This window comes from Channa argus, chromosome 1 (assembly GCF_033026475.1).
Source record: "Channa argus isolate prfri chromosome 1, Channa argus male v1.0, whole genome shotgun sequence".
In the NCBI taxonomy this organism is placed as follows: Eukaryota; Metazoa; Chordata; class Actinopteri; order Anabantiformes; family Channidae; genus Channa; species Channa argus.
Genome location: NC_090197.1, coordinates 9,028,223 through 9,047,628, shown reverse-complemented (window position 1 = coordinate 9,047,628; position 19,406 = coordinate 9,028,223). Strand labels below are relative to the sequence as shown.

At 41.4% G+C, this 19,406-nt stretch overlaps 1 protein-coding gene across 1 annotated transcript; it reads right to left on the bottom strand.

Moving 5' to 3' along the window:
• Positions 1-10,553: 10,553 nt before the first annotated feature.
• On the bottom strand, positions 10,554-19,406 carry LOC137106643 (transmembrane protein 74). Its single transcript, XM_067490277.1, has 2 exons — positions 19,265-19,406; positions 10,554-19,021 (listed from the first exon to the last, which is right to left on the bottom strand). Exon 2 carries the CDS (start codon positions 18,971-18,973, stop codon positions 18,206-18,208), a length of 768 nt encoding a protein of 255 aa, XP_067346378.1. The 5' UTR covers positions 18,974-19,021; positions 19,265-19,406; the 3' UTR covers positions 10,554-18,205.

The following is a 19,406-nucleotide window of genomic DNA, read 5'->3' as shown; positions in this document are numbered from 1 at the left end:
CGTTGGTCAGGTGGTTAGCAGCTGTCACCACAGCAGGGGTGTGAGATGTGACAATGTTCAGTTCATCAGCATTAGTCAATGAGAAGGAAAAAGCACTTCTCAGCCTGCCCAGGGATCAATAGTCACAGAGGAAGATCCTTTTTGTTTAGGGAGGCCGTATCCAGAGTCACTATTTGTAGAAGTCAGGGAAATACAATCGAACACTTGAGCCTGAACCAAAGTAGTGGACTGACATTTTTCTATACCAAGGTCAGTTTTGTTCACTGCTTCATCTGTCTGATAGAAATCTACAAACAAAATGAGAGTCCTTTTTTCTTTATGCCAGAGTCATCACTGAGTCGCTGCTCATTGACCTACAGTAGAAAATTACTCATGAGCTGCAAAGTTTCTTGGTGTGTCGCTACAGATGCATCCAAGAGGTAAATAGAGGTGGCAACTCATAAAAAGGCTGCATAGTGCAACTTTCCAAATCTGCTCTCTCATCACTTTGCAGTTCTCTCTGTTTTTCCTCTCTGAGGCCACAGCTGAGTGTAGACCCTTACACCAGTTTTTGAATAGCTAGGAAATGAATTCCCGGATGAAATCTACACAGAAGAGCTTACTATCACACTAAAAAAAAAAAAAAACGGCATTGAATGTCATTTTCATTGGCACACATGGCCACCCATCACATTCCCCTTCCTCTCCTACGTTTATTCCATCCTCAAGGCCAGGACATATCCCAAACTCAATCTCAGCAGCTGGCTGCCTTCCACTTCTTTTTATGGGAACAAGAGCCAGCTGGATGTGAAGTGCTGTAGAAAAAAAAGACATAAATTTAATAAGAGCAAGAGACATGATTGAAAGTGACTAATTACACAGACAAAGAGTAACATTCTATTAAAAAAAACTGTAATACTGCAAGTAATATCCTTTCTTTGATGAGAATTCAAGATAATTCGGTGCTTTTGTTGTGAGCTTGCTCTGCACTGTCCCTGTCGGTAGCACTGCTCTCCGGAGCCCCCGAGGACCACAGGTGTCAAAGTGAATTAATTTCCATACTCTGACAGTAAAGCAGTGGACATAAAAACAGCAGGAACCAAAGGCTTTCCTCTGGACTCCTGAACGCCAACTTCCAATTCCGTTTCCCTGCAAACACATTCTGCTGGGTGATGTTTGCTTGTGCAACGGTAAAACAGCAGACCGGCAGCTTGTGGCTTGTTATGTGCACTGGCAGGTTTGCAGTCACCAGGCAACAGTGGCTAGAGACTTTCTCACTCTGCCCAACCCCTTTAAATACAAGCCTAAAGTGACACTAAACATTAAACGGCGAGCGTTGTTTCATTGCGTTTATCGAAGCCGGTGCTACTCCCACATTTGAAACTGTTTTACGCGGACACACCTGGCATCGGTGTCCTTCTTGCTGTTTACTGTAGAAATCAACTGAAATGAACTAAAACACACAGTCACTGTTAATGAATTAACCTGATTAAAAATCTGCCAAACTCTAAATCCCATGTGATTTAAGTCCAATAAAGGTGTAGCACCTGCCTTCACTTTTTAAAACCAGATACTGTCTGTCACCTAAGTCTGAGGTGCACTCAAGATCAAGCTCGGAACCCCGCAGAGCATCTGATCCTCAGCTCTGCAGCCGCACACGGCACTTACTGTAGGGATCTGAGTCTGAGGAGGGCCGTGGACACCCGCCTCGCTAAGACGCTGCCGTATCTTTTTGTAAACATGAATTACAATTACATATCTTGAGTGTCACTGAGTGCTCGTGCTCACTTATGATAACCACACCTACGATTGCCAGGGGCTTCTGAGTCACTTCACGGATTTTACACTCGTCTCTTTTGGCCTGTCGGCATTTTCTCTCTAAATCATGACTGAAAGCTGAACATAGAGACAACTTAAGTATATTCAAAGAAGGATTTACCTCTCTTCTAATCCTATTTTAAGTGGTTAATATGTATTTTATTAGTTTGACAGTGTAATGGATTGTGTTGTATTGCTTTTACATCATGCTGATGTTTTAAGAATTGGGTGAAGATGTATCTAAATGTTAAGAGTATACATGTTTTTGGTGTCGGTATCGATGATTTGGCTAACTTAATTAAATGTTTTGCTAGAACGGGACCACATATGATAAAGTGCATTTCAAGCCAGATGTTCTATAAGCCAGATGTTCTATAAGCCTCCACCGTCACAATAGTTTTTTAGCTCACATCCATCAAAAGCGACTCAAAACACCTTAAAACCACTGCTGCTGCTGGAACTGTTTGACTTATGTTCAGGAGCCTCCTGACGCTCTTGCACACTGTTCCGTCTTAATGAACTCTTACAAGCTGCTTTCTAACTTGCTCAGGCACTTTCGTAAAACGTGGAGCCATGTTGCATTAGATACCGCTCAGGTGTGATGTTCACATGTTTATCACAAGTGTACTTGTGTTTTGATGTACTTTTTGGGCTTAGATGTACCTGATTGTTATTTAATTATAGATGAGGTCAAACCAACCCAAAAAGAAAGTTACCGTAAAACGACAGAATTTAACAATTTACTGATGTTTTACAAGGTTGTTCACTGATAGATGTGTTTTTTTTTGTCATGTGTAGAACTACTAATAACACTGTACATATCATTCCTTAATATAAACACATAAAACCAGCTCCGTCCTGTGTGGATAGTAAATTATCACTCATCACATATATTCTTGCATTCATTGCAGTGCCATGGATATGATTTTGCACTATACATACTGCAGCTATGTACTGTATGTGCGTATGTATGCTGAAAAAATATACAGTACACACACTGTCTCACTAATGTAATACAGCTGGTACTTGGCAGCAGCAGCAGAGTGCAGGCACTTCACTAAATAAAAACCCATTTCCCGCAAACCCTCTCTTCTCCTGTCATAAAAATAGTGTTGCTGGTTGTTGTCGCTACATGTCAGCCCCAATAAAGAGCTGCTCCTTTGTGGTGGTTTGCTCTTTTTCTTTATTATGTTACTGAGGGGAGGGGGAAAAAAAAGCAATTTGAATGTGAGCCTTTCTCTGAGATCCTGCATTGAAACCTTTGACTTGATTTGTGTCGGAGGAAATAATTCATGTCACAGCTTTCCTGTAAAATATGACCCAGATGCTGTCAAAGTCGACTGCAGTGCAGAGGCCATAAAAGGCAGCCAGTCTTATTGATGACGGACTGTTTGTAAATGACACTGATACACAAACAGCTTATTCAAGTGAGCTGCATGTTGACATTTCCTCGTGTAATTGTTGTGTATGCATCATGTCCAAATTGTACGTATGAATATTTTATGTACAGTACATTGCCACGGACTGAGGGACATTAAACATTAGATGGATGACGCAATCGGCCGCAGTCATAAGTCACCAGCGGAGACCAGAGGACAGAAAGAGCACAATAGGGACAGACTGTAGTGTGGAAAATTGTGCATTAGGAAAAAAAAGAGAAAACACCTAAAAAAAACTAAAGAATCAAAAAAAAAGCTGACACTATTACCTAAATTCACTGTGTGAGTGTGTCACGAAGATGTGTGCAACAATACAGGAACTTTAGAATGAATCTGCAAATTCATTCTGTAGGTGTGAACTCAACCACAGTTCTGCAAAATGCACCAACATGTGACCAGGTAAGGGTGAGTGTGTGAAACTGAGGAAGATATAGGTGTAAACGAGTCCAAACTCCCCGGTCTGCTGAGGTCCGGCTGGACTCTCCATGGATTGGCTGTGTCTAGGCCAAACATCGGAGTCCGTGCGGACTGTCTGCGGCCCATCGACGCCAGAGAAGTAAACCAGGCGCTTGTTTCATATTTCCCATGTTTTTTCCTTGACATTGAAGACCTCACACACGCATACACACACACACACACATACAGAGTTTTATTTCTTTTAGTTTCTTTGTTCAGTCAAATGTAAGAAAGTACCAGTTTTTTTTGTTAGAAGCATATGGCTCAGTTGGTAGAGCAGGCCATCAACGAACTGTAGGGACGGTGGTTTGATGCCCGGCTCTTCCTGGACATGATGTGTCTTTGAGTAAGTCCCATTAGGCCAAATGACAGGACTGACCTCCACAGAAGTACACAACAATTTGAAAAAATACTATGTTTGTGCATGGACATAAAGTGTTTAGCCTTTATGAGAAAAGCTTGACTGCTTATATTTAGCACACAGAAGCTCGTGTAGTAAAAAGCTGTGAATGTCATTAAAAAGGACAAAGAGAGCAGACGAAAGGTTTTTTTTAATTTGCCCTGGGCCGAGGTATTTCGCATATATTCCAAAGTGAATAAAATGAAGTGAGCTCCTTGAACTGTCTGCACACTCACAGGGTGAAGTTATACTGGAGTTCAGGCACTTTGTCATCTTCTGAGTAATTTATCTGTAATGCTGAGTGTTTCTAGAGTGGGAAAGTGCAGTTCGCAGTGCACACACATAAATCAACAATATAAAATGTGTGGTATCTATTCAAAATGTGAACAGCAAGGTTGTGTTTGTACGTTGACTACAAAAAGGGGAAAAGGTGATTCAGTGTAACCTGGAGAGAGAGGAAATGTATATTGACCCAACTTAAGCATAAATGTACAAGAGTTAATGAAAGCAGCTTTACAATATAATCTAATCTACAATGAGAGTCCAATCTATAAAAATAATGTACTTGATAGTAGAGTCATGCTTATACAGTAAATACTCGGTTCTGCTCTTCATCCCACAAACAATTTTCTGTTAGACATGGCCATAGTACCTGGGCTGTGGTGGCCTGAGGGGCAGAGCATTTTGTTCAGACCACGAGTATAGAAATTGTTCACATTATGGTTTGGATTGCTGACAAAACACAGCTCATTGTACAGAATAAAGAAGACTTTTGCCTTATTACTTGTGCAGAATTTGGCCGCGGGCATCATCACAAGAACTCCATCAACCTGTCACATTCTGCAGCAACTTCACTGGCTTCCGATAATTTATTGCATTCATTAGAAAATACTGTTACTTACTTCATAACATCACCCCTCAGTACCTTGCCGCCCACCTCCATTTCACCATACACCACCCAATCCCCTCAGATCTTCATCTATCCCATTCTGGTCGGCTCTCTACTATGGGGGGCAGTGCATTCAGTTGTTCTGCCCCCCCAACTATGGAATTCCCTCTCGCCTGACCTTGGTAATATCAGTTCACTCCCACACTTCAAATCCCAGCTCAAAACTTCTGTTTAGACTTTCGTACTCTGTATGAGTGGCTGGCCTGCACAAATATCTGTACAGATGGCGTTGACGGTTGATGCTGCGACAATTGTCCATGTTTAATTGTATTTATTGTATTTTATTATTTTTTATTAAAATTATTTTATTTTGCTTTTATCTGTTTGGTGAACTTTGCGGTTTATCTGACTCTTATTGTATGTTGCATTTTATTCTTCCATATTGCTTTGATCTGTACGGAAACCTTAAGTATCGTGAAAGGCACCAATAAATAAAATGTATTTTTTTTTTTCGTTATTATTACAGCTACAAACTGACTTTATATACTTTAATGCTGTATTAATAATTTGCCCTCTTTGGGGACCACAAAATGACAATAACATTATTATTGCTTTGCTGGTCCACTACATATTTATGCCAGGATAGTGATTTTCATGTTTACATTTGGCGGACATGGAGCAATTTTATGTTTTATTTTTTGTCATGCATCTGGATTTAAGTCCAATATTCAGTCTCTAGATTTATGATTTGTGTGTGTGTGTGTGTGTGTTTACAATTGCCTTTGATTTTTTTTTAAACTGCAGCATCAGAAAAGATCAAAACATTAAAGTTGCTGGGCATAAAACCAAAACAGTGAGCTGAAAGACACTAGAGCAGGAATCTGTAAAGCGAACTGTAAAATCGGTAATTGGGTAATAAAAGCCACAAAATCATCTGTGGCCTTTAATGCGGCATTTTCCTTCTCTGTTTTCCTTCTTAAGAGCTACAGAATAATATTTAACACACAACACTGATATATTATTCTGACCTTACAGGACCTATAATTGAGTTGAAAAGGCCAGAAACCCATTAGACATGAAGCAATACTAATATTATTTTCCGTATGTTTCTGAATGCAAGTTAGGTATTCAGCATTTGCCAAACAAATATTAACATTTATTAAAACTGCCCTGTGCAATTGAAGCTAGGGAGATCAAATCAATCTGCTCTGCTCAGCACAGCCTTAATTTGCTATGTCCCACAATGCTCTGAACCACACTTTAGTATGAAATTATATTGAATGAGAAGGCTTTCAAATGTACTGATTAAACACAAATTGTTGTAATTGGGATCGGTTAGAAGGGTGAACCTTGCTGAAAAAGTTTTAGAAGCAAACGTCGCAGCACTGCTGTTCACTGAATGAGACCGCAAACACAATTACGTCTTTGAATTCATGATGCGCTACATCTAGTAAAGAAAATGAAGTTACAAGGAGGTAGTTGGGGTGGATGACAGGCGAAGAGAGTGTAGTAATATCCTATAACAGACCTGAGATTGAGTCTGGAGTCTAAATGTGGTTGTGTTTAGGTGCGTTTAGTACTTTAGTTAAGGTTAGAGAAAGATTGTGGTTTGGTTTAAAGGTAAAAAAGACGTGTCTGAAGCAACTTTGAATTTTCATCATTCTTTCGTTAAACTTAACGAAGCTTTGAGTGTTTGAACACAACCATAAAGAACATTAACACGGCTGTTTGCATGTACTGGGTGACTGGATATTTTGGTGTACAAAAACACTAAACATGTCATGTATTTGTGACCTGCCATTTATGTAAAATTTCTACATATCCCTAATATGTTAATACAAAACATAATCCAGTTGCAAACATGATTATTGATATGAGAATTGTCTGTATTATCTGAGTATTTAGAAACAGTCACTGCCGCGTTCAAATAAAATGTGAAAATTCTGCCAAATACAAAACAAAGTCTCTCTCTGAGTTCAGCTTCTTTATCTGTGTTATGATCCATGAAGGCTGAAACCTGTGTGCAAACGAAAGCACACGTGCTAAATGAATTCGAATAGAGCTTCAGTAATGGATCTCTCGTGACGTTTTTAATCCTTTTTGTGTGTGCAGCTGTTGGAATCCAATGACGTCTCAGACACCCCTGGAGTTTCTAGTGTTAAGAAATCTTCTTTTGAAATGGAAGCATAAAAATGGAAATTGCAAAGAAATGGGGAGAATAGTTTTATACATGCGCTGAGATATTTAAACAGCAGACAGCAAACAACTGTCAAAAAAAAAAAAGAATATCAGTGATTAGGACAAAACAACATCCTGAATTAAATTAGTTTTTATTTGTCAGTTAGAATATGGCCATGGGGAGTTTGTAAAAAATACAAAACGTAGCTTGTTGACATCTCTGAAATAAAACAGTAACTCTAATTAGCTAATAGCTAATGTTCTTGATAAACTTGACAGTAATCACCATGGAGAATACCTAATAAATGCAGCAGAGAAAATCATCTTGATTGGGGTGAAATAAAATATATATTTTGTAATTATGCTGCTGGTGCATGCACATCAAAGTGAGGAGGAAAACAGTGTTGTCATCTGCATTACAAGGGATTAAAAAGGCAGGAACCTGGAACTGAAAATGCTCTGTGAAGTTTCCTGCTCAGCATGCAGGCTCATTATTTTCTGTGTAAAGGAGGAGAAACAAAGAATAGTGTTTGTGAGCACATGTATTTTTGCACCACCTGCCTCGTGTTTGTTTGTGATGCAGATGTGAATCACTTCGGTTTGATCTGGCTCCAGTGTCAGGTGGCAGAATTCACCCTGGAGAATAGACGAGGTCGGGTGTACAAGAAAGTTTTTTGGTTTTTTTTTTTTTTGGTTTTTTTTTGCCTAATAATAATTTGCAATCTGAACTGTTTCATCAGGACTCAAAGCACAAGTCTTCATGAAAAGAAGCCTCCATCTCTGCCTGCATGTAGCTGCAGCAGAATAGAATGATTAAGTAAAACAGTAAATAAACTCTTATTTAGTACATTTCCATCAAATAAAATTCACATCACACACTGTGTTTATGTTATTTTGGCTCCGGCACGGTGATGGATATGTTGTCACTTGGAGTTACTGACAAGCTCATGAGTCAGCTGACACTTCATGAACTCCGCCGATCTGCACTATTCAGCAAACATCTGCCAGCCTGACAAGAAAAAAACATGCAAATATTAAGTAGTCATTCAAGTATGCTTGGTAAAAATCTGTGTGTCTAGATAACAAAAAGCATTTTATCAGCTACCACAACTGGTGTCTTCCCATGCAGTTTGTTTTATGATAATACATGTTTTATGCAATGGCCACCTCCACCCCAATACACTGGAGGCAGGAGGAATTTCATTTGCGCTGCTCTCACCTGAAATCTTAAATGTTAAAGATTTAACTATTTCAAAAAGTCAGAGATGTCCACTTTGAAAACTTTCTATGATAAAATCATGGGTCCTGGAAAAATCTTTGTGCTGTTGTAAACCTCTAAGAGCTTCACTGATTTCAAGCTTCTCTTTGCACGGCTTGTTTTAAAGCAATGATATGCAACTTAAGCATGAGACTCGCCCACTGTGTTCATCTGCACAGCCCTTCATGTATTAGTCACTGCCAACTTCCAACAAAAAGGAGTCTGCAAAACGAATTGTTAAAATTAGGATTGGTTAAAGGGCAGAGCCTGACTCAAAAAGGTTTAGACGCTAATTTCTGCCAGTGCTGTAAAATCAGGACGGGTCAGGTTGGGCTGAACTTTGGTTGAGAGTCTTTTCAGTCATATGTAGGCCAGAGTCTGCATTTTGTGTATGTGGGCTTTATATTACCCACAAAACCCACTCAAACAACTTAACTGTTTGAAGCCAAATGTGAAGCACAAAACAAAATTACTGCAGCAGAATGTAGAGGGATTAAAAAGGTACAACTTGAACTGAGGAGAAGTGATTTTGCAACACGTGAGTCCAGTTGGCAGCATGAACAGACTGTTAAATGATACTTAGCAGTAGCTTAAATCACAGCAGGATTCTTAGTAAAAAAAATTAAAAAAAAGATGTTTTTTCATATTTTCATATTGATTATCAGACTTGATAATCAGACTTGTTGATTGTTGGTTAGGAAGCAAGGCAGAATTCCTAAGCAGCAAAATTAAACAAAGAACAGATAAGTGACCAGATCAAGCGTGCAAACACAACAACGGGTAAATCGTTGGGGGCAGAACAAAGGGCATTCAGAGGGGAGGGGCAGGATCAGGGAAACACAGGGAAACAGCATGTGGTGCGGATACGGAAGGTAAACAAGAAACATGAAAGGGTTCAAATCATGACAAACACCCACTGCATCTGCAATAAAGACGGGATCCTAAAAACTTACAATTGGAAGCTCAGTTCTGCCACTAGGTGAAAAAATACAGATGCAAAAAATTATCCCAGTACCTGCACAGTACATATTTGTAGGTACCAAGGTAAAAGTAAAAAGGAATAAAAGGGTTACCTCACAACTTAGGAACATGAAACAAGTACTTTTCTAAGTCTTCCAAATATTACCTGATATTTATACAATACATGCTAAGCAACAAGCTGTAGGTTGGGAGCAGCTTTAGAGAGAACACTGAATATTGAGTTATGACTTATTACACACTTTGTATATGATAAGAAGCTTTTATTTGGGAACAGGTTTTAAACAGTAAGCTGCCTGTTTTTAACCGAGTGCTGTCTGTTCTATAATTACAGGATACAACATAAACATTACTGATCGGCCCTTTTTCTTTTTTTCTCTTCTGGTGGTGTAATTTGACTTTTGATTATATTTCAGCGTAATTTCTGCTGCGAGCAACACAAATAGTTCTCCATCGCCAACGTCACGTTAGGATGGAGGCAGAAATATCAGACGCTGGCGTTTCAAAACCATACGAAGTAAACGCTCAACTACAGTGAAATGAGGGAAATGTTTGTTTTTTTTGATAAAATTTGCACAATTCCAGGAGATTTTTAACAAGCAAACAAACAAGCAAAGAAACGTATTTTCAACACACAATTATTCACACAATACGCCAGAAGCGGAAAACAAAGCACTAGAGCCACAGAAAAACACTTTTACACTTCCTGGCAAATACTCACAGTTTGCTGAAGAAAGGCCACCACTCAGACACGGTAGCGCTCCTCATTGAGAAATATTGAATCAGACAGAGGAGCACAAAAAGAATAGACACAATCAATGGTACAAAAACAATTCTTGCTGTGTTTGATACCAAAAGATTGCACTCAATTGATTCGCTCCAAATAAAGCCCTCCAAGGCTTTTGTCCGCGCTTGTTTCGGAGAAAACCTTCACTGAGTCACTCCGCATCCGGGAGGATGACGTCAAAGCCTCCTGCAGATTTGGAGTCAGGCTCAAAGATGGACTTCAGTGAAATTAGTATTCTGTGGAAACATTTATGTTCTTGCTCAGGAGCTATCTGTTGATGTGAAAACCTGGCACGCGGGATAAATTGTAGCATAAATCAGAGGCAAGTTAAGCAAAACTGTCCTGCTGTGAGATTAATTTACCCCCCCACCCCCCTCGATTTCGCCCCCAAAATGCTGAAATATCTATTCAGTGGAATTACAGACGGAGAGTTACCTCATTTTTTTCTCTGAGAGGTGTTTGCAAATGCTCACATGTCATCTCGACGCATCTGTATTTGATGGATCAGTGTTTATTTTTCCCTACAACCAAATAACTCAGTATAAATTTTGTGTCTTGTGATTTTAGGAATGTGTAAATATTAGACTGGGAACAAACATCTACATACCATTTGTCCGACATTCTCTCATTTTGATGTTTTTTAACAGAGACTGATTAAGACTGATTTAAGACTGATTTGCCTTTTTATACTTTCTATTACACATATCTTATTATATATATGTGTATATTACACATACATCTGTCAGAAGACCCCCAAGGATCTGTGGACATTTTAAGCTTCTGGCCTTTTTTTTTGAAATCCCCTTTAATTGTTGCTCAACCTTTTTCGAGTTTTAACTGTTTTGCTATGTTAATTTTATTTTTGTGAACACTGTTGGAGTGGTTAGTGCTGACACCTGGTTCTGGTCCCTGGTTCAAATCCGCTGTGGCCTTTCTGTGTGGAGTTTGCATGTTCTCCCCCTGCTTGAAAGAAAAAGGCTTCTGAAACATGTTTGCCTTGAACAACTGAGAGAACAACGTTCAGCAGACCACATTCAGAGACCACGGCTCTACTCATTGCACAACCCCCCCGAGAAGTGGTTGAAAGCAGTAGAAAAACACAGTAAGTGGAAACTGACAAAACTTACTGCCTGTTTTTAAATGGCTGTAGTACAAGTAAATGTGTAAAGTCCAGTTTATTTTCCAACAAGCTGTTCACCTCACTGACCAAGGCCCTTGTCCGGTTCTTTGTCTGGCAGCATGATCAACTGTAGGAAGAGACTTGGCTGTTGACAAACTACACGTCACAATTATTGAGGTCACTGTGCTCCTGGGAACATTCAGAGGTTTTGTCCTGATCTGTTCATTACATGACAACGTGAATGTGAAGGTCTATAGGAAGTTCCCTGGACTTGGACTCTGTGAATTGTAATAATAATAATTATTATTATGAATTTCTTTTTTTGGAATTTCCCCTTTTTTCCCCAACTTGCTGAAGTGCCCCTGGGGGCCTCTATTAAGAAAAAAAAAGAACTAATAAAGAACGAAAAGAAAAAAAAATCACAAAAAAGGTCTTTGGTGAATCTTCTTTCAAATATGAAATGATGAACTAGAACTGCCAGCTTCCACCCAGTACATCACCAGCCACCACCAGCACCTCCTGATCCCCTAGTACACTAGTTTGACTAGGACACTTACCACATGGTCAGTCTGCTCTTTACCAATGTTTTTATATTTTTGTCACCATCCCCGACTGTCTGCCTTCTGCACACTGCTGCACTGCCGCTACAGAAACTCCTGTGCAGAGTACATGTTGATGGCCCGGATTACATGTCACAGTATATTTGCTTTTTTTTGCACCACTGTAAAAGACCTGAGCAAATTTCGGTGCCATTGTATTTAAAACGTAGTTGTGCGATAAAAAATATCTTGTCTGTGTGAGTTTGCTAATGTCCCTAAAGCTGCACATGTGTGCAAGTAGATAAAGTAAGAAATCATGCAAAGGGTTGATGGCTTCATACCCCTGGTTCAGCTGATAACAATGAGAGACTTTTTTAAATCAGTAGCTTTATTTTTATTTTGTTTATTGTCCCCTAAACTCCATCAGTTTCCCATACACACCCAAGAGACGGGACGGACACACAACAGCAGAGGCGACAAAATAAGTACATCAGAGAGCTGGGAAAGTGCCAGTTTATGCAGTTTTTCCCTTAAGAGGCTTGACCAGGGGTCTGTGCTGGTCTGCATAAAAAAAATCTATAGATGAAAATGCTGTGCTACAGTAAAAACCACTGTAAGTAGCCTATTCAGCATTCCAGACTACAGCTTTAGGTTTGATCTGAGCAGACTGCGGGTTTGCAGGGGAAGTATTTTCTGTCTTTCCTTTTCAGCATTTCTGAAGAGGTGGATGTTCGACAGGAGACACGCAGTGACAGCACCTGACACATCTACTCAAATGAGGTGTGTACTTCAAGAAGTCTCTTTATACCAGGTGTAACAGAGGGAATATGTCAGTTTTCACACACACCGCGGGCTGCCATGTGAGTGGCAAATCAAAAGAAGAGCTTCTTTAACTCAGTTACACTGAGCCACTGTGGCACACAGGCATTTCTCCGTAGCAACAGGCTGACCCCGTTTCTATGGTTATGGTGTCCCTTCTGCGTTTCTTTCAGGACAGCAATGGCAAAAGGAAGGGGGAAAAAAAAAAGGGATAAGAGTACGTGGGCGCCGCTCAACCTACAGCAGGTGGTTGACTTAATCACCACAAACACAGGAAAGGATGAAAGTAGCAGCTCATCAGTGTGAGTTTAGAGTGGGATCAGTGAATTCCTGCACCCACGGTGCACTTCTACTGTCAGCGCTGTACTGAGTTAACAGGTTGAAGTTCATCAAAGCTGCTTTAGCCTTTAAACTGAAACCAATGTGCTCCATATGCTTGACTCCTCTATCCCCTCAGAGCGCCGACTTAAGATGCAGCCTACAGGTATATCCACCTCTACGGCTTTCAGCTCTGAAAACCCCCTGAAAGACAGCTTGAAAGGGGAGGATGTCAGTTTGTGCAGGATTTGGGTTCTCAAACCTCTGAGCTGAATGGATAAAGCTGATAAATGATGTGGATGGTGGTTTTATTTCCAACTTGTTCTTCTACTCCTCCTTCTTTAAAGAGAAATTCTTAGCCGAAGCTGTGCTCAGCCTCTTCTTTCTTGGAGCTGTGACTGAGTCTGCCTGCCGTTGCTATGCAACAATCAGAGTAACGAGAATCATTATTGAATAAGTCATTAACTTAAGGCAATAGTTCAAGAGAGGCATTTCAGACCTGGAGACATGATCTTACTCCTAATTTAAGCCAAAAGAACAAAGTGTATAGGATCATATGATATGCAGAGACATTCGTTGTGCAGTGCAGTTGGGGCTCTGTCACTCAGTATGATGAGTGGTTATGACAGCTGATGATAAGTAGCTATCATACGCTGGTGCAAAGCACCACTGCAATGGCTTTTCTTCTTCCTCATCCCCAGTGTCCACCGCCACACCCCTGTTCTTGACCCAGAGTGACCCCTTCAGCAATCCAATTCCATTTCCTGCTGCCATCTGCCCTGAATGATTACTCTGACTAACTCCATTCATGGAAGAGGTGGGAGGGTGGGGGGCAGCAGCCGCGGGCTAAGAGTGTATGAATGTATGCCAGGCGAGAGTGTGTTTTAGTGCGTCTGTCCGTCTGTTGGGGTGTGTTTCTGCAGGAGCCTGAAAGATGCACAGTGTGTTTGTGTGCGTGGGATTCTGTTCTAACCTTTGGAAGTTAGTGTGTGTCGGGTGTTTTTTTTTTTATTACAGGTTTGATTTTGTGTGTCAGAGAGTCCCCTGCTAAAACAAACACAGACACCAATTAAAGCAGCTGCAGCCCATTTACATACCCAACAATGTGCCTCTACAGGAAACAAGCAGCTTTAACCCTTCTCTTCCACTCCTCAGCTATTTTCTCAGTCACATCCAAGCAAAGGTTTCTACACATTATTTTTATGTTTTATTTTTTTGCCTATGTTAGAACTAAGCAGCATAAGAGATGTCTGCATTTGTGTGACTGGTGTAGTAAATGATCAACTTCACACTAATCAGAATAAAATAATAATAATAATAATAAAAGAAACAGAAGTAGATGCTACTGTCTATAAACCCTGATCACACAGACACTGGTGTTGATTAAAAGTTCAGACTTGAGTTCCATCAGACCAAAATCTGCCTGGTAATATTCAGTCATGCTGTGTGGTAAAAGCAGGGGGAGACAGAAATTATTGTGGGTGTGTTTACAAAGATAAGCTGCCGCAGCTGAAAAGGTTACAGTGCACAAAGCTGTAAATTAAACATTGTTTTATCCAACATTAACATCTCCCACTGTTCTCACATCGGCCACAGCCAAGCTGCAACTTTCCATCTCGGCTGATTTGATCCCTTTGTCCTGTAGCGTTTAGACAAGAACGTAAGCACGGACTCTGGATTAAGAGGAGAGTCCTGTCTCTCTGCCAGCTGGATATTAAGGGGTAGGAAGATAAGGAAGCGGGTTCATTTGTAACCGGAGGTGGAGGTGTCTCATATTTGAAAGTGCTGTTACGGCAGCATCCATTCGTAAACATTGGTAAATAAGAATGGGCAGCACCCAGGGTCAAATAAGACACCTGTCTTTGTCAGGTGCACCCGGATCACATTCACACCATTACAGACCTGGAAGTTAGACCTACAAGCACAGTCTCACACTCCTCAGCGGGGGGCTTGTATGTACGTATTTCAGACCTTTATGCCACCAATGACGCAATTGTTGGTCACTATTTAACTATGCATGGCAGCTTGATTGAGGCCCTTTAATATGTATTATTAAATAATAATTCAAAGTCATTTTACTGTGAAAGAAGTTATGGAAAGTTGCCTAAAGTTCACTTGTTGATTAATAAAAAGGTAATTGACAAAATAACTAGAGATAAAATAACTGATCATGGTCACAAGCTAAAAAACAAAACACTGCCAGCGTCGTTTACCTACATGAACAAATAGCAGGGTTGAAATGAAAATATAGGTTTTGTGCTACAGTAACTTCCCGTATTCTCAGTCAGGATTACGTTTTCATTCAATACATTTTATTATTAATATTGGAAACCAGTTTGTTGAATCAAAAGTGTGAAACTAGCCAGTAAAGTTTGGTAGAACTGATGCTTTATCCAAACAAACTTAATAAACTGAGTAGATCATCTGAATTTTTGAATTTGAATGTTTTCTAATATTTATATATTTAATGACAAACAGTAAACATGTTAATTCAGGTTTGATTTCAGGTGTAAATGTAAATGTAATTTCATAATAGACAAAATAATCTCAGCAGACAGTGACTGTAAACACTACGGTAAACGGGCCTTGTACTCTGATTTAAAAATTTCCCATAATCTAAATGGAGAAAATTGACCTTAAACTTCTTATGGCGTTAAAAAGTAAATAATTTTATTACCATATCCTGTGTGTTGGCTCTAATTTCCACAAACACAAGTGAGGCGATGTCAAAACTGAACATTTCCAAAACGGTTACAGGCAAATCCCCAGGTATCGAACACCACAGTGATTAAATGCCAGTCCCTCAGAAGTGGAGAGGAACCTTTTTACCCTGGGCTGAAAACAATTGTGGCTGGGACGACTGATCTCTACACTGACCGTAGCCTCAGTAGGAGTGAAGTGCAGGCTGGATCGTAGACTTTTTATGTTTTTGCGACTGTGAAAACTCATTCGTTTGCTTTTACTATGCCACACCGCCTTCTCCAATCCCACGTGCTTAACGTAAATGCTCACAGCCGTTCTCACATAACTGTAAACAGAAAGTCAATCTGGGAAACACAAGAACCCACCACCTAAAGCAGATGAGTCAGGTTGTTGCAGAGAGAGTTTTCCTTTCACACCTGTCAATCCCCCCCATAGAACTGCTAGGACATCAGATGAGGGTAGATTAAAATTAGAAACCAACTTAATATTTCATCAAGAGGTCCGCTGATCCTACATATGTAATTACATTAACGAGGTCGGAGCGAGCGAAGGTCATGTGGAGGATAATGCGATGCTGCTGGCCCTGAGTATTTCCAATTACAGAGGCTGCACGGCGCAAGCAGGGGATTGTTAATTCACAGCATCTCCTATCAGAGCAGCCAGCGCATTACTTCCTCCTGCTGAATGCGATGTAACGTGTCACTTCAGGACTGCAGCTGGAACAGTTTGGGCTTTGATAAGAGGGTGAAGTGGGCTTGATTGCGGCAGTTGTTAAAATGCTGTTTTTTTTTTTGTTTTTTTTTTGTTTTGTTTTTTTTGTTGCTGAGTGATTTGCAGGCCTCCCACGGGCAGTTAAGTAATACCAATTACCAGGAGATCTGTACCCCAGGGGTTTGTTGTTGATTCTCTCTCCATCGCTCCCCTCTCTCGCTACACTTTTAAACATCTGCAGTCAAAAACCCCAAGTGAATTAGGCGTAAACCGAGCTTCCCCGCCATCGGTGCTCAAGCACACAATCTAATTACACCTCCTGTGGTATTACTATTTACGTCTCAACAAATCCAATCAAATACAAGCGTCACTTCAGCATGTCACAATTATATTAAACAGAATTTCTTTGGAGTTCAACACAGATTCATGCAATTGTTGTGTTTGGGAAGCGCACAGCTTTGTTAGTAACAATTCGGTGAAGTACTGCTTCAGACAAGGTTGGGAAATGAAGGCAGCAACAATGGCACCACTCCTGGTCCAGGTTTGATTCCCCCTTGCAGCGACAGAGTACAGCACACACAGGCCTTCAACATACAAGTCTGCACTAGGGTGTAAACATTAATTCACTGAAATAGCAGCTTCATTGGAAGCGGTGATGCAGTGGGAAACAGTAGCGTGGTTCAGAGATCAGCATAAGGCAAATCCACGTAAACAATGTCTCAGGAAATCAGAGTTGCACGTCTTTGCACGCCTGTCTTCGAGTGAGACAAACATGTGCATGGACGCAGTCTTTTGTCATTGCAATTGGTCCTTTTGCACTGAAGACATTCAAGCTTTATGTGTTGCCAGTGAGGAGAGATTGTGGGGGGGACAAAAGCACACAAATGTCATAACTTCCAGTATTGTAGTGCCAGGTGTGAACGAACTGCTTCGTCGTTTCTGTCCCTGAAAAATTAAACGTGTGAGGTGGAAATCAGTAAATATGCCAGATTAAAGAAGAGCTTTCAAACATCTTTACTCCACGCTCTGTTTAAGCCCGTCTGAGGAACCTTTTCTTCTTTGTTTACCTTTAAAAGCACCTTAAGGCTTTCGGGATTCATTGGAAGTGACACAGTGAGCACAAGTCCTTTCTTCTTTGTAGTCTTTAAAACAAAACACACTTTCAGCAGAGGTCAACCATGAAGCTTCGGGACTCTAGGTTGGAAGAAAAACAACCAAGCGTGTATCTTCATGTAATCTGAATGCAAAATGGCTGAGCTGTACTGGTGGGACAGGAACCCAGACAAAGAGAAAAGTGTGCACTAAAAGAGACACATTAACAGCAGATGCATCCATGTGTCTGACAGCACAGTGAGACGATGCCAACACAAGCACTTGTGTCTGGCAAATATTTCGACCTGGTTGAGCAGTGCAGCGTTAACTGACAAGCTGCTGCAGGTACATTTGAATGTGACTGCTACATTTCCACTTTGCCACAAAGAGGACGAATAATGTCCAGGTTGGACAACGGATAGGAAGCCTTCAGACTGATGGGTGTGTTACTCAGACTGGAGTCCTGCAGTGTATGTTTTGTGGAATTACGATGTGAATTTTAAAATACTGATAAAGGCAAACGGAACAATAACAACGGTCGCAACTATTTACACAGGGGGGACTTGAAAAAACGTGAACCCAGCGATTAAAAAGGTTTGAGTAAACCAGCTGCCTCAGCTGTTGGACAAAAAAATGTAGCTTGAATCCCCACTTTGTGCCCATTGTAAGACATCAGTGGCAGGACTTTCCAAGCGCTTGTCCTCCTGTCGCGTCCTTAAATTCAGCTCAGCACTTCTAAATCCTCATCCGCCACTGACAACCGTGAGCAGGAGTCCCGAGTCGGGCTGGATCCTGCTCTCAGATTGATCGAGCCGTACAACTTGGCCGCATGTTTGGAATAGGCAAATGCTTTCCTCCTCATCATCTCCCCTTTCCACATGGAAATCATGAGCAGGGTGGACAGCAGCACGCCCCCGAGGGTGAGCAGGCACAATCCCGCTATGACACACCGGTCCAGATGGCCCCCCACTGTGGCTTTCTCCCTCTCCAGGCGCTCCATCTCTCGGGCGGACACGCTGTCCGGGTCCACTCGCACGTCCCTGGGGACTGTGTAGGATATGGCGACCAGAGAGATGCCAGTCACCAGGCAGGTCACGGCAATGATGAAGCCGTAATCCACAGACTTCCCCGAGGCGTCAGAGGAGAGGTCATCGTCGGACAGCAAGTAAAGTTCCGGGATGTCCTCCTCCTCTTCCTCAATCACTTCCTCCTCATCATACAGTTCACTTGTGGAGCTCCGGCTCAGTCTGCGGGTCTGCGGATTTGTTCCTATCAGCTGGACATCGTCACCCTCCTCTTCATCGCTTTGGTGTTTGCAGGTGAAACATGTTTCCGTTTCCTCCTCCGGCGGCGCAGCCCTCCGCGTGTCTGTCCACGGTGCCGAACCCCCGCCTCCGCACGGATGAAGTGACTTTCCGGTCTCCAGGATACTTTGGGAGGTGTCTCTCGGATCGGGTTGATCAAAGTAAAACAGTTCGAGATTTGCCATCTGATCATGGGCTGGGTTTCCCGGTTTGTCAAGCCCATGCGTCCGCCTCTGTCAGTAAAGCACGCAAAACAGAAACCAGTCAGTCACTTACTGCATTTGGGGGGGGGCAACTTTAATTGTTTGCACGTTTTGTCGCTGCGAGCCACTTCGTATCTGAAGTGTTGGCACAAAGCAAAATCAATGCGCAGCTCTCTCTCCAACGCCCGCATTCTAAAGTCGAGCTGAGCGAGGCTACATGCAGAACCACAAAGCCAAATAAAACCCAGCGCTCATTAACACTTTCTCCTTTACCTTTTCCGGCGTCTGCGAGCTCTCGGGTCGCCCCTCCGGGACACCTCACCGCCATCCCACACGCACAATGAATGTAATTGCACCTGACGTGTTTCAATATACCAGGCAGCAAAATGCGCTTCGCCGAGCGCCTCTGTGCCCG

Excerpts from the sequence above, each read along its gene's own strand:
- LOC137106643 (XM_067490277.1), bottom strand. The coding sequence starts at position 18,973 with ATGGCAAATCTCGAACTGTTTTACTTTGATCAACCCGATCCGAGAGAC.